General features: G+C 30.5%; 3 protein-coding genes across 4 annotated transcripts; 2 read left to right on the top strand and 1 right to left on the bottom strand.

Moving 5' to 3' along the window:
• The first annotated feature begins 328 nt into the window (after nucleotides 1-328).
• LOC126849890 (U2 small nuclear ribonucleoprotein auxiliary factor 35 kDa subunit-related protein 2) lies at nucleotides 329-3,620 on the top strand. Its single transcript, XM_050592243.1, has 4 exons — nucleotides 329-1,094; nucleotides 1,589-1,890; nucleotides 2,055-2,591; nucleotides 2,951-3,620. Exons 1-4 carry the CDS (start codon nucleotides 843-845, stop codon nucleotides 3,330-3,332), a joined length of 1,473 nt encoding a protein of 490 aa, XP_050448200.1. The 5' UTR covers nucleotides 329-842; the 3' UTR covers nucleotides 3,333-3,620.
• Nucleotides 3,621-3,944: 324 nt separating this feature from the next.
• On the top strand, nucleotides 3,945-6,726 carry LOC126849891 (putative serine protease K12H4.7). The gene is made up of 10 exons (XM_050592244.1): nucleotides 3,945-4,293; nucleotides 4,378-4,559; nucleotides 4,640-4,823; nucleotides 5,027-5,075; nucleotides 5,140-5,275; nucleotides 5,397-5,463; nucleotides 5,550-5,766; nucleotides 5,860-5,992; nucleotides 6,200-6,369; nucleotides 6,456-6,726. Exons 1-10 carry the CDS (start codon nucleotides 4,093-4,095, stop codon nucleotides 6,563-6,565), a joined length of 1,449 nt encoding a protein of 482 aa, XP_050448201.1. The 5' UTR covers nucleotides 3,945-4,092; the 3' UTR covers nucleotides 6,566-6,726.
• Nucleotides 6,727-6,778: 52 nt separating this feature from the next.
• On the bottom strand, nucleotides 6,779-13,313 carry LOC126849897 (alpha-tocopherol transfer protein-like). Of its 2 annotated transcripts, none has more exons than XM_050592267.1 (7): nucleotides 13,072-13,313; nucleotides 9,659-9,881; nucleotides 9,228-9,387; nucleotides 9,096-9,157; nucleotides 8,492-8,685; nucleotides 7,230-7,443; nucleotides 6,779-7,137 (listed from the first exon to the last, which is right to left on the bottom strand). In XM_050592267.1, exons 2-7 carry the CDS (start codon nucleotides 9,831-9,833, stop codon nucleotides 6,932-6,934), a joined length of 1,011 nt encoding a protein of 336 aa, XP_050448224.1. In that variant the 5' UTR covers nucleotides 9,834-9,881; nucleotides 13,072-13,313; the 3' UTR covers nucleotides 6,779-6,931. The 2 variants fall into 2 exon arrangements, with proteins under 2 accessions (XP_050448224.1, XP_050448225.1); XM_050592268.1 differs by having other exon boundaries at nucleotides 9,659-9,871.
• Between the last annotated feature and the right edge of the window lie 2,035 nt (nucleotides 13,314-15,348).

The raw sequence follows: 15,348 nt of genomic DNA, 5'->3' as shown, positions 1-15,348 counted from the left end.
AATGGAAAGAGACCGTAAGATACCGTTTAAAAACATTCAATTTTGCCAATGTTAGTAGAGAAAAAAACCTGACCACGTCCTCTGATTATTTACAAGACAAAACATTCTTTTGAATGTTGACTGATATTCGCAAATATTTTCGATAGTTTTTTGCAATGATGCAGTTTCTTCACTGTAAACATATCAGACATTATATTACATCGAAAAAAGCAAAAATTGGAATTAAAATAATTATTGTAACGCTACTGGGTACGGCAACATAAGTTTTGTGAATAAATTCATACATATATACTTTACCTAGATCTCATAGACGATTTCAGTTCGAAAATGATAAATCATAGAGTGACTCCATCTTTTAATAAGATTACAAACTTGTTGGTATTAATCTTAACTTAATCCTTGGTACATCTTACTCTTGGGATAACCATCTATTTTTTATACTTAAAATAATATACAATGCTATGTATTTAATATCAAAATATTTGATAAAGTATAATATATATTAAATATACTATCTCTCTCTAATTAAACTTAATAAAGAAAATATATATGTTCAATGCATTCAATTAATACACGACTTAAACAGAATTTGATGCTGTACCAAGCATTGATATCACATAAATAACATTTTGCGATCATCTCCCATATAATTATCCTTTGCTTGAGACGAGTTTGTACATCGACGATTAGGTCACATCTTCGACGCTGCCTGGAAATCAATATGGCGTCGGCCATGTGTCGTTGCTCACGCCGAGTCCAACAGCTGGTCGCCTTTCTATTTCAACGAGATTATTCTTGAGTGTCCTGTATATTATCGAGCATACTCGCTGACGTTTCTGAGGATGGAGGAACATCGCAAGACGAAGCCCAGTCATAAGGAATGGCGTCGTGTCGCGAAGAGGGAGCGTCGCAGACGTATCCGACAGAAGGCCGCTCAGGAACGTGATGTCAGCGAGGAGAAATTGAGGGCAGCACTGATGTCCAATATGGAGTATTTGATTTGGCGCGCCGAGCAGGAAAAGGAGAAGAAGGAGAAGGAAGCGCGGGAACAAGAGGAACACGAGGAACGGAATAGACTATGGTTGGAGGAGGAGGTAAATACAAATAAAGTGTTTTGTTTAATTAATTTAGTTATACATATGTATCTTGTGTAATTATTTATTTTTTCAGTTACGAGTTTCTTTAATTGATTTCTGATTTTCTTTTATAACTTCTTCATGTGTATGTGTGTAATATCTTAATAATTAAGATTTTATTAAAATATATTTGGATATTTTAATGAAGAATATTTGTTATACATTATATTTAAAAAAAATCAATTTACACACAGGAAGTGCTATAAAAAATTATATATTTTCATATATGAAAAATTAATTACAATTAATTATTTAATTGCTTAGCAATAGGTTATATAATAGATATACAAAAATCTTAGAGATTTATTTATATAATTACTTATATAAATATAATTACATAAATGATATTACATAAATGAAAAATGTACTTCTTGTATATATGTTTGAGATAAATTATTAATTTAATAACTTCTTAATTCAAATATTTGATTTATTATTTTTTAATTGTTTAGGCAAGAGCGCAACAGAAATGGCAAATTCTTCAGGAACAAAAGGCAAAAGAAGAGCAGCAAAGACTCGAGCAGGAGATGAAGATTCGTAAAGAATTTGAGGCAAGGCTGGAAGCTATACAGAAGAAGAAAGAAGAAGAAAAGCAAAAGCGTGAGGAGCAACTTCGAAAGCAGGAACAATTGCAGAAAGAGATTGATGATTACATTGATAATGGAATGAAAACACCTGAAGCTTTGCGAGAAGTCATTGACAATCAACCTAGCAAAGACATCTGTCCATTTTTTACGAAAACAGGTGTTTGCCGGTTAGTATAAACAGAGATCTTTATAATATAATAATATTATAATTGTATGCTCTGTTAAATATTCATAGAAATTCAAAAATCATTTTGTTTACATTAAGATTAATTAAAGTTAAATATTTTTGTCTTTAATTTTCAAATCTGCATTTAATTTTTATTGTTTTTAGATACGGAGATATGTGCTCAAAGAACCATCGTAGAGTTTTTTTGAGTAAAGTGATTCTTATACCCGGATTTTATACACATTTCTCGCTCGAGAAGAATTCGGCAGAATATGATACCGACATTGGCCTCGAATTTGAAAATTCAGAGACTTGGCATCATTTCCGCGAATTCTATGAGGATGTAATAACCGAGTTGGAATCATTTGGTAAAATCAAAACGCTTAGGTGTTGCTGTAACACCGAAATCCATTTGCGTGGCAATTTGTACGTAGAATATTACACGGAAAGAGAGGCGGCCAGGGCTTGGAGAAATCTAAAGGGACGCAGCTACGCTAGCAAGCAACTCAACTGCGAATTCGTCAACCTGACTTCCTGGAGGAATGCTATCTGCGGTATGCCCAAGTGTCCAAAGGGTAGCAGAGCTTGCAATTTTCTTCACACTTTCAGAAACCCGCGCGATGAGTATAGTGTTAAGAGTCCGCCTCGACGGGCGAAAGGTACTTCTCAAGAATCGAATAACAGCAAGAGAAGTGAGCGCAGGTTAGTTGTTATTATTTATTCTATGCTTATATATCAAAATAATATATACATACATATATACATACATACATATATATATATATATATATATATATATATATATATATATATATATATTCTGTACAATATTGAATTTTATGAAGATCAAGTTTTTCTGCTTAAGATTTTTAATTTAATGTAATATAAAATAGTAAATAGATAACATTAATGATAAAATAAATTTAAAAGAAAGAGATATAAAGACAGAGAATAGATATATAAAGATTTAAATAAAAAGACTTAATTTTGAATGGGAATGGGAGGGAGGAGAAAGAAAGCTGCCATTATTATTTATATACGTTTATTTATTTATTTGTTAGTAATAAATCCAAATTGGAGGAATCTATTCGAGACGATAATGGGAAAGATCGCGATTGGAGATGGTCTTCCGAGTCTCCGGAAATTGAAATAAACGATTATTCGGAAGATTCAGAAAGGAAACGTTCCTATTCTACAGAGAGAAGATCGCATAGATCTTTACGTGATAAAAGACACTCTCAAAGTGAAAGATCGAGCAGTTCTAGAAAGAGAACATCATCCAAAAAACGTCGATCAAATCACTCCAGGAGAGTTTATGATGATGAAGACCAGGATAAGAAGGCAAAATCAGACAGGAATTCATCCAAAAGACATGAAAAAGAGTCCAAGAAAAGAAGAAGTGATAGTGAAAATGGCCATAAAACCTCAAAAAAAAAGTATTAAAGATATTAGAAATCATGGATACGAAAAGAAGGAATATGTAAAGGAGGACAGTTCCTAAAAAAGATCCAAAGATAAATTATAAAGTTGAAAGTAGTGCTTTTAATATTGCAAATAATTTTATTAAGATGATAGAATATGTGAAAACAACGAGCGACAATATTTTGTATCTGATCTTATTTGGTCAGTATAATTTTTTTATTTTTTTATTTTGATTTTAATTTTGCCAAAAACTGTTATTCGATTCTGTCTCTTTACATATAACTATAATATAAATAAGATAATGTTTTTATAAATGCAAACCGATAGGAATATTAAAAAATAAATCGGCTGTGATTAATTATTTCTTATTTGGATTAATTATCTAAAACGATCACGACAAAATAATATAGATTAAATAAGCTTTCGCTTAAGATATATTTTATCTTAATCTGTGCATTTAATCATAACACTTCTTATCTAGCGATAAAGATTTACATCCGTGTTTGTCGAGCAATACGTTTTAATTGCTAACCCTTGGACATTCCGTAACCGTCAGATTTCTTCAATCACGATTATTTAATCAATGTATTATTTTCTATTTTATCGGAGTAATACAATAAATATTATCGGTCGTTCATGAAAGATATCGTATCGATGATTATGGTTGATCATAATTGAAGAAAATGGTAAATATTAATCAGTCGCATTTAGAGCATCCATCTAGCGTGCTTTGAAAGATACACACGCATTCTTTGTTCTATAATTAAAAAGATAGCAAGTTATGATTCGATTAAATGTTCTGTTGCTTGTTTTGTATCTGATTTATCCACTCGTGAACGGGGTAGGTTTTCGTGGATTTACTTTTCAAGGTTTGGAAGAGCCAGTGCCACTAAAAAAAGATGCGGACAAAGATATAATCGAGGGTTGGATCACCCAACCCCTCGATCATTTCAATTATCGCGACAATCGCACCTGGTTAATGGTAATTATTGTCTTCCACATGATTTTTTTTCTTTAAAGTACACATTTTTTTCTTAAAAATTGATATTTATGAATTATTTTATAGCGTTACCAAGAAAATTCCGCATTTCTGAGAGAAAATAGTTCTATTCTAATTATGATCGGTGGAGAATGGGAAATATCAAACGGATTTCTGCAAGGTGGATTGATGTACGAGATCGGATCGAAATACAAGGCATTAATGTATTATACCGAGCATCGTTATTACGGAAAGAGCAAGCCAACGAAGTATATAATCTATATAGTTTCTCTATTATTCGAAATTTTTAGAATTCTTTTTAAATCAATATTGCGTAAAACAAATTTAGAGACATCAGCACAGAGAACTTGCAATATTTGAACGTCGATCAAGCACTCGCCGATCTCGCTTATTTTATCGAAACGAAGAAGAAGGAGAAGAATTTAGAGAAGAGTAGTGTGATAGTATTTGGCGGTTCTTATGCTGGAAACATGGCGGCATGGGCACGGCTTAAATATCCTCATCTTATTCAGGTATCATTTTTGAATTTTCTATATTTATTTATTTATATTTATTTATTATATATATTTTATTATATATATTTTATTATATATATTTATTATATATATTTTATTATATATATTTATTATATTTATATTTATTATTATTATATTATATATATTTATTATATTATATTTATATTATGTAATCAAATAAAGAAAGATATTTCTAATAGGGTGCATTAGCTAGTAGCGCTCCAGTTTATGCAAAGGCTGATTTCTACGGTAAATCATATAATTACTAAATATGTTTTATGAATATCGCGTTAAATAATGTTTTATTTCTTAGAATATTATGAAGTCGTGACAAAATCACTTGGTAAATACAATGAAAAGTGCGTTGAGGACGTAAAAACGGCATTTGACTCGGTGGAGGAATTATTAACAGCACAAGATGGTCCTGACAAGCTTAAACTATATTTCAAGTAAGATTAAACATAAAAACTCAAGCAATTTGCTAATATTTTAATAGGATAATAAAATAAATAGATAAAATAGAAAACAATTAGAAATAATAATGCTAATTGCTAATAATATTGATTTTAGTTTGTGCAACGTGCCTAATGTAAAATCCCCTAGTGATCTTGGTTACTTGATGAATACACTGGCGGAAGTACGCGAGTCATCATTATTCATAGCATCGTTTTATCTTTTTTACTAAATTGCGTTTTACATTTTTATCCTAAATTGCAATTGTAGGTATTTGCCGCAATCGTTCAATATGATAATGTCGTGGATGGTCAAACCAAAATTGCGGCATTATGCAACACAATGACAGCGGCGCATTTAGGCAGTCCTTTACAAAGACTCGCGCGTGTTGTTTCGAAACCGGACGTGTGTCTCGATGTAAATTATAATAATTTTGTGGAAAAGTATCGAGACATTTCGTGGAATTCGTCGGTGATCCAGAGTTCCAGTAAGTTAGATTAATTAGAATAATAGAATAAATTAAATAGCAATATGATATATGTGTTGCATAAGAAGAAATGATCTCTCTTTGTGTGTACAGTGAGGCAATGGTATCATCAAACTTGCACGGAATACGGTTATTATCAGACGACGAGCTCAGATAAATCGATCTTTGGAACGCTGTTCCCGTTAAGTTTTTACATCGATATGTGTACAGATTTATATGGAGATTAGTAAGTACATTTAACATTATATAATGTTCTTTCACTTTTCATCGCTCATCTATTCCAATATTTGTAATTCGTAATTCATTATTTTCTCAATAGGTTTTCCAAAATATTAAACAATTCTTGTATTGAATGATCTATTTGATTATCGAATGATTTATGTAATCATCGGTTTTTTTCGTTGAAAAATAATAATCTTAGAATTAATTCCAGCTTTAATGATAAAATATTGGACTCTCGGGTCAGAAGAACGAACATAATGTACGGAGGGCAGTTACCTGATTTAACAAACGTCATTTTTACGAACGGCGATATCGATCCGTGGCATTCATTATCGGTATTGGAGGATCTAAATACTTTTTCTCCCGCTATCGTTATCAAAGGTAATTGTACAGTCGAGTGGAAACTACAGTATAAGAAACTCTGTTTTTCATAACGCCAGAGAAAGAAAAACAACAATATTTTTTAGGATCTTCGCACTGTCGCGATATATACAGCGATGAAGTCACGGATTTGGAGGATTTGAAAAAGGCCAGAGCGAGGATTCGTGAGATAATCAGCAAATGGATTTCTCTGTGAATGTTTTCGAATTTTCTGCTATTTTTTTAGACTTAGAGTGAATAATGGAATTATATTTATTTTTTATGCATTCATTGTGATGTATTAACAAAAAATATGTACAAGTATACATCTGAAGTATATATATATATATATATATATATATATATATATATATATATATATATATATATATATATATTGTAGTGCGGTTCTAAATAATATACACACATGTCAGTGATATCTCTATATCTCTACATAGTACAAAAATAAAATTATATCCTCTTAATACCATCTAAGATTGTAATTTCCAAAGCAGTCTGTCGCGATCTCGCGCCACTTATTATCTAGATAAAAATGCATTTAGCAAAGAGTATCTGGTGTGCATCAATCGACTTCGAGCTTCCGGAAAGATCCGGTTATTCCGTATATCGCGGAATCATTAGAACCCACGCTGGAACAACCGAATCCTTGTTTCAGAGCCGAGACGGCACCTTCTCGCGCCTTCTCCGAGTACAACTCTAGGCGGACTCTCATCTTATCGTTGTTCAATAACATGGGTCTCATCGCTAATACTTCTTTTCGCCACAGATCTGTATTAAAGTAGTAACATCGAGAAAAAATTTAGAATTTATTATCTCTAAAATGTAATATGATAAGAAATAATACTCGAAGAGATGTGTACCTATCATTTCCTTCATGGGAATTGTGCCACCGTATTCCTTGGGCAGCATGCTCACATCCATCTTGTGATTGATAGCGTCCTCAAGACTTGTATAAATCCTTACGCGACTCCTAATCTTATCAGAGATTAATGATAGTCCGAAATCCAAGGCGAATTTTAACGAAGGATGCGAATTGATAGCGTGGACTTCCTTATGTCTCATCGGTACGGTACGCTGAAAGAAATCACTTTATCTCTGTCTATTTTATCCTTTAATATTCTTTAACCGAAAAAGAGCAATTCACTCTTCGAAATTGTCTAAGGTGAAAATAGAATTGATCGTTATATGTTGAAATGAAATTTGTAATTACTATTTTCTTACTTCGAAAATCTCGATAAAAGACAATAGAAATGGAGCATTTGTTTTATGTTTCAATAAGAGACTTATATTTCTGCTAGTGTAAAAAGAATATTAATTTTCTTTTGAATAGTTGAAGGATTTATGCAAATGTATACTCTTTTCAAATGTATAACTCATTGATTTGTCTAATTCAGTAACAAATTACATTTTAATGTTAATATGAAGTTATCTTGTTGCTGCCTAATTATTTTTTGTAGGACTTTAAATAGAATTATCGTTCAATAGGCTTATGAGAAAGATAATATTGAAGAACCTAAAAGAACCGGTTTATTGGCTGATCTTTGGGAAGCATTATGAAACTCATTACATAATGTCGCACTTGGCCCGTAAAACGTATAGTTATGTCAATTATGCCTCAATAATGAAAATGATGATTTTTACAGAAATTTGGAACTTAAAGCTTGATATGATTAATAATGGTTTGAAAGTAAAGCCACAACGGTGTACCCATTTAATATTATCTTTGACAGATATTAACATAACTAAACAAAATTAAATCAATATCTACGTTTTAGAAAAGTTTTAGAAGATGGAGAATTTGAAATGCTAACGATTAGCTTTAGTTCAAGACTCACTTGAATAAATTTGCCGCACTATGATGTTCATACATATATACCTGCGTATATTAATTTCTATATATAAAATTCTTACAAAATAAAAATAATTTTTAAACATGATTTTTTTGGAAAAAAAAAAAATTAGAATTTTAAAATAAGAAAAGGACTATTTTAGAAATTAATAAATTTGAAATAAAACTTATTGCTACTTTAAATTGTTGATATTTAATTATCAAAAGTTTTATTTTACTTATTGATTATCCATAATAACAGTTTTATTCATAATATAACATTTGTTACAGTACCTCGCCATTTTTCACGATGCGTACAGCTTCTTTTGGAGTGAACAGAGTCAGATGAGGGAAACTGACACCGGCCCCATCGGCAAAATGCACAAAGCCACGTACTTGATTCTCCTCATCTTCCATTAACGTCTCGTAAGTAATGGCATGAATTTTGCACATGTCCACGTTTGTATATTTGTGAGGATCAAAAACACCTTAAATTGCGTATTCAAGTGATTAGAATAAAGTAAATATGATGAGAAAGAAGATCCTGAGAATTAGAGAATAGATTTCTCTTACAATAGAATTACAATTTTTATCATAAAAATCACTTCCTATTTTTACAATTACTTTTATAATTATAAATTTATTATAAATAATATACAATTATAAATAATATATAATAATATATAATTATTATAATTATAATTATAAATTTTTATAATTATAATTATTTTTCCATGTTAAAAAATAATTATATGGTCAATGAAAATTATTTATACTGATTTACATAATTTTTCTTGTTAGTTTGTTTTGCTCTTAAACTTCAAAATGAATTTATATGTATGAGATTTTTCATATATATAATACTCAGCGCATTTTATATATGAGAGATAACATGTACCTGGTCTAGCGATGATTACACGACGACCTTTTGCATCACGGTCAGGTGCGGCGAAGAGATATCTATAAAAAAAGAGATTGTGCAAAAACGAATAATTTTAGTGGTAATAAAATAATTTAAAAATATACTCACCCCAATGACAATAACTCTTCCATATTTGGTTGTGTAATATCCAAATTATGAAATGCCGGTTGATACACCTGACGAAGTAACAGGTATCTTTCTGTAGCTTCCTGGGCCATCGGGACGTTGAATTTTTTACATCGCAAAAACTTTAGAAGAAATCGTGCATCTGATGAGAAATAACAATTTAATACCAAATGTCAAATCACTGTCTTATAAGGTAATTATTTAAATTTCTTTTTCAAAAAAATTATATAAAATAATATTATAATTTAAAAACACTTGATTACAATTCTAAAGTAATTAGATATATGTTGTCAGTTAAATTATTATGCCTTTAGTATTTAGATTTTTTTTTTACGTAACGTAAAAACTATTTTTATATCAATATTTGTGTCAATTACAGGAAATTAATTATAAGACGGAAATTGCAGTTTTACCGAGACGGCAATTTTGAATGCGAGGATTCATCTTGATCCAATTGCGCATTTGCTCGAGAGCTTGATCTCTGGTGTTCTTGTCCTCTCTAAGCTCCTCCTTAGCGATTTTCTGAGTCTCCTCCGAGAGAGTACACACATATTCATCCTCATCGACTACCCATTCGACCGCTCCCATCTTGGTTTTGTTTTGAAAGACTGGTGACCTATTTAAATCTGCAAATATCTGGAAAAGTTTCAACAAAGGCTGTTGCGTAAGCACATTTTCTATCGCTATATTTTTCTTATAGAGATAATAATTATTTCAAAAAATTTAATTAAAAATTAAATAATCAAAAATTAAATAATGAAATTTAAAAATTAAATATTATATATATATATATATATATATATATATATATATATATAATTCTCTTAAGACGCTTCTATAAATAAATATTTTTGTTTCTGTTAAAATAAATTTTTATTTTTTAAATAAAAGTCTTGGAATAATTGTAAAATTTAAATGTAAATATTTAATTTTTAAATTTCATTATTTAATAGATGGTTTATATATATATATATATATATATATATATATATATATATAAACCATCTATTAAATATATATCTATTAAATATGTATAAATATATGTGTGATATTTTTGAGTAAAATAATGCATAATTGAAATTTTTATTTTTATTATTTTCTCTCTATTATTTTCTCGTAAATATTCAGCTTATTTAATTATGCAACTGAAACAATGCGTATTTTCACTTTCTTCTGAACCGCCAGATATCATATAACTGACCGGCTGACCCAGTTCCTGTTCAAAGCCACGGCGAAGGTGTCTTGAAGAAATGCGTTTGTCTTTCTCTCTCTCTCTCCTATAAAACGGAGTGGATCGGTTACGTTGTGAGTTGGCTGATCGCTGATGGGAATTCTCGAATCTTTCGTCAGTTCGTGACATAACGATTATCGAAGTACAGCCGAGTGTTTCATCTCGCACCACGTGTATGAGTGTGCACCGGCTCGTTTCGCAATCGCTTTCTCCGATTATGCAATAAGCTCGTAGGTTGTTCACCCATCTTTGTTCGCCGAAACAAACATAGTCGCGCGTCTCCAGAAGAAGTGTCATTATCATCGCGTTATTTTTTTCCTACTTTAGGTCGCTTCGCGCTGCTATTGCGGTAGAGATGCAGCACCGATTTTTCTCGCTTTATGCAACATAAAGTTCTACAATTGAAGAAGTGGGAAAGATCTGCGTCTTTAAGAGAGAAATTGGAACGCTGCCTATTATGCAGCGAGATAATCATTTCATAATGAACGTTCATTCTTTTTTGAATACGCTTATTAACTGTATGTTGTTGAGAGAGTTTTATTCTCCCGTCTCGCTTCAGTTTATTTCTTCGACTAATCATATATCATATTCCGGAAGATAATTAGAATTGTATAACTTTATTACAATCCTGCCTTTGTCTAACGCAAACTTTCTGGAACGATAAAAATTTTATCGAGTACGTAATATCCCTAACGTTATGTCACCGTTCAAGGAACTTCAACCGAAAGTGAAAAATCGGACAAGTATATCGTGACGAGTGCATATAATGTTTAATCATGAAATACTCGCTAATCTTGATAAATCGGTGATAAACGGAATGACTGCCGGATCGCAGATACATTATATGTATACGTTACGTTTACTCTTACATACACTTACGTGGATAAAAGTAATTACGGTCGAGCTCTCTGCACAAATGACGCTGTACTACGATGATTATGATGGAGCTGGTTAAGGGTATGGAGCCGTTCTTCCGCGTAGAAAGTGCCACTTATCATATTATTGCCCGCGAGCTTTTATCTCTCCTCGACGTCTATCATGCTTATAAAAGCTTTTTCATACGGACGTTTCATTATGACGTCGATTGCGTCACGTCGTGTATTTAATTCCCTTGATTTTTATAACAGCGTGACTCAACGTTGCATCTCGTTATTCTTGAAACACCGCGATCATGCAACGAAGGATTCCCGCGCGTTCATATTACCAAGATTATGTCATGGTGCTTTTCATACTCTCTTGCAGCTCGTTTGCGGTTGATCTCGAAACGAAATCGCCAAGTCGAATCCCACGCGATTTTCCGACGTGTAAGTTTCCTTCAGCCCGCGAGATCGCACGAATGACAATTCGTGTTTCCGACCTTTACTAATGTCGACCTTTACGATCAAGGATGAGATGTATTGCCCCGAAGATTAAAATTCGCGCGACGTTTCGACATTTCGTCGATTCCACACATTATTCTAATGAACGTGATCGGACAGTTTAAAACTGACGTCACAGACAATGTCATTACATACATGACGCATTTTTGTAATAGCTTTTAACTTTTTTCAAAATAAAATTTAAATAGATAAAATATTAATATTTTAATATTTTAATATTAATATTAATATTAATAATTTAATATTAATATTTTAATATTAATATTTCAATATTTTATATAAATAATTATATATATAATATATAAAGTAATAATAATATAACTTAATATTATTGTAGTATGCCAAAAACACACAAACTCTTTCTTTATTGTCCGCGTCCATGAAAAAAGTAAGAAAAGAAGTGGCAAAGTACTCATAATTATAATTGCAACATGAAATTAAAAAGTATTATTCAAAAAATAATTAGTACCTTTAAGATATTGCGAAAGCATTGTGTGTTTATCTTTCACCTTTAGAATTTTGTCAATTTAAGTTTGTCTTATAAGATCTTAGAATAAAATGTTTTATTTACTTTATTAAAATTAATATTCATGATTTATTAAGTTATATTTTAAAGTTCTATCAAAAGGCAAAATTGAGTAAAAATTAGTCAAAAATTATGATCATATTATATACATTTCTATTTTTAGAATTGCACTCTTGCCTCCTCAAATCTTTTAAAAATTTTATTTATAACTAAAAAAGTATCAAAACATTGATATTGGCATAATCTTTTCATTTAATAGGACATTTTATATTTGAAATTTTTAAAAATATAAAAATTTTTTTTATAAAAAGTTATATTGCTTAAAAAAAAAATAAAATAAGTAAAAATGAAAAAAATAAAATAATGGACAAAAATAAAAAGTAAAATAAAATAATGAATGTAAAACACATTTTCTAGAAAAAAATTATATAGAATTAATTATATAGAATAAATTATATAGAATAAATTATATAAAATAAATTATATAAAATAAATTATATAAAATAAATTATATAAAATAAATTATATAGAAGCTATTACATATATTATATAAGAGAGGAATTGAAGAGTGATTTAAATCCTGCTTTCACGCTTACTCAATCCGCTTATTTCTTAGCCACATGAGCCCGAGATCTATGTCTCAAGCACTATTCTAAATAGATAATATTCTATTTGATTATATGAACATACCCCGATCGTGGTGCCCCAGGTGCACAGTTGGAAGTGACTGCCCCACTCTCGTCGAACGTTCGCTCTTTTATAATTTTCTGCGACGCCCTTCCTCTCCACCAAATGTCGCCAATTGCGCCTGTACCTTTACGAGAAGCGTGTCCTCAGAGCGAAGACCGAATCCTTCGGGGTACAAAGTGTAGACCAAGACGCTCTCTCGCCTTGATTTCCAACACACGGCGTAGATCGAATGTAATACAAACTTTCTGTTATTGTCCGCACAGGAACTTGCGAACTACGCTAGTTCGCTGGTCTCCTGCCTTCTTTTATAGATATCGTCGATAGAAACGATGCGCGATATGATTTCGTAACGCGAATCCCCGTTTGTACCTGCAATCGCTCCCGGAACCGGAACTTTCTTCGAAAAAAAGTAACGAGTGGGCATTAAAAAGGTTTAAAACAAAATCTCGCGATCTCCCATCTTTTTTGCATCGAACTGTAAATCTGAATTAATAAAATATTGTTTACTGGATTTTTTAATACAATGCAGTAAGTGATATTATCTTTTCCATTAGATATGAAGGCAATAACAGCAGATGAAATATTATTACTAAAAATATTAAAATTTTATTTGACAAATTTATTATTGCTTTAAAATTAGTTAAAATTTATGCCATTTTTTTTGTATTTAACCATAAATTTATAAACAAGCTTTTGTCTCTGTAGGCTCTTGTTTTCTGTTATTACCGATATTTTGCAGAATTTAAAATCCAAAGTACTTAAAAGAATGCCTTTTATTCTATCTTTTTATGTCGAATAAATACGTGGCCTTGTCAGCTGTCTTTATCTTGCATACTTTTAACTTCTTTTATTGTAAAGTTTAGTTTACAATGAAGGTAAGTTCTGATAAACGCTCAAGTTTTTATTCTATGTGACGGATATTTGGAATTTGATTGGTACTACAAAAAAATTTTCTTTGATAGATAAATATTTTTCTCTCAATACCGATATGTCAAAATAGAGATATTTTTGCCCAAAATATTATTAAAAAAATTAAAATTTATCATCAATATTTAAAAAAAATAGAGATATTATTTTAATATAATTTTTGGAACAATTAATAAACATTTAAATTTTCTTATTATTGTAAAATTAATTAAAATATTATTTAAAACAATTTTGATTCTTAAAATTTTAAATCTTTTTTCCCAATTTTTTACATCAAATCTATTCTAGTGAGAATTTTAACTCCATTATCGATTTATTCATCTCGAATTATTTTGAAGATGCTTTACAATTAAAGACAAAAAATTTAATTTTAACTTGCAAAATGACACGGACTCCTTATACATTCCTCTTACTTTTTCATCATAGATAAATTTATTGTTAAGATTTAAATACCATCGCACTCTGATATATCCAAGCTTGTTTTTATTTTAATGTCTGGCTTCTATGGTTTTGATTTGGTCGTATGTCATTTCGCACTACCTCATTGTAACCGAGCTTATCTCTGCGTTTAAACAGTTATGTCAACGAACTTTATTACTTATATTGCGGCTTTTATGATTTTAAGTCTTTGTAATATAATTTATATATGATAAGAAATCTTTTTCCCTCCCTCCCTCTCTCTCTCTCTCTCTTTCTCTCTCTCTTTCTCTCTCTTGCTGTCGATGATTACGTGATGATGAATTTTAAGAATCTTTTTCATTTATTATATGCTTATATATTTTATTATTTTTAGCACAAAACAAAGAAATAATTTATTGAGTTTGTTGTCTTTATTTCGGGAAGACGTGACAGTTAATTTTGAAGGACAAATTAAAGAAATCTTCACCATCTGTTATTTATTTGTAATTATTCTATTTATTCTGTTTATTTAATTTTATTTTTAATTTACACTAAATATTTGTAATTTTTCTTGAACGATAATGTCTACAATTTTATGTAATTATATTATAATTTTGCATTGACGATAGCCGCTGACTTTGACTTTCTCTAATGCTCATTTCATTATTCATTCTTATCATCAGAGCCTTGACTTTTCTCTCTACATTGTTTGACGGACACCTGACCGATCGTCCGAAAATGAACTTGACGAATAAGATATTTGTACTTGGTTCACCGCAATTCCGACAATATATCGCGACAATATATTTTTCTCTGCTCGAGCGGTTCCATGTTTTACGACCTCGCACGTAAAACATGCGGAGCGTTGCCGCATAATAACGCCTCGCTGAAACATTACATAAGGAGAGAAATGGAAATATATGGCTTAAAATAATTGATCAGCCGTCTTAA

The sequence above is a fragment of the Cataglyphis hispanica genome, chromosome 5, assembly GCF_021464435.1.
Source record: "Cataglyphis hispanica isolate Lineage 1 chromosome 5, ULB_Chis1_1.0, whole genome shotgun sequence".
In the NCBI taxonomy this organism is placed as follows: Eukaryota; Metazoa; Arthropoda; class Insecta; order Hymenoptera; family Formicidae; genus Cataglyphis; species Cataglyphis hispanica.
Note: the sequence above shows the minus strand (reverse complement) of the source record. Positions and strands in the feature narration are given on the sequence as shown.

Excerpts from the sequence above, each read along its gene's own strand:
- LOC126849897 (XM_050592267.1), bottom strand. The coding sequence starts at position 9,833 with ATGGGAGCGGTCGAATGGGTAGTCGATGAGGATGAATATGTGTGTACT. Across the intron at positions 8,686-9,095 it reads TGTAATCATCGCTAGACCAG|GTGTTTTTGATCCTCACAAA; the intron begins GTACATGTTATC and ends ACGCAATTTAAG. Across the intron at positions 7,138-7,229 it reads TCCCATGAAGGAAATGATAG|ATCTGTGGCGAAAAGAAGTA; the intron begins GTACACATCTCT and ends ACTTTAATACAG.
- LOC126849890 (XM_050592243.1), top strand. The coding sequence starts at position 843 with ATGGAGGAACATCGCAAGACGAAGCCCAGTCATAAGGAATGGCGTCGT. Across the intron at positions 1,095-1,588 it reads GACTATGGTTGGAGGAGGAG|GCAAGAGCGCAACAGAAATG; the intron begins GTAAATACAAAT and ends TTAATTGTTTAG. Across the intron at positions 2,592-2,950 it reads AGCAAGAGAAGTGAGCGCAG|TAATAAATCCAAATTGGAGG; the intron begins GTTAGTTGTTAT and ends TTTATTTGTTAG.
- LOC126849891 (XM_050592244.1), top strand. The coding sequence starts at position 4,093 with ATGATTCGATTAAATGTTCTGTTGCTTGTTTTGTATCTGATTTATCCA. Across the intron at positions 5,276-5,396 it reads AAGCTTAAACTATATTTCAA|TTTGTGCAACGTGCCTAATG; the intron begins GTAAGATTAAAC and ends TATTGATTTTAG. Across the intron at positions 5,767-5,859 it reads GTCGGTGATCCAGAGTTCCA|TGAGGCAATGGTATCATCAA; the intron begins GTAAGTTAGATT and ends TTGTGTGTACAG.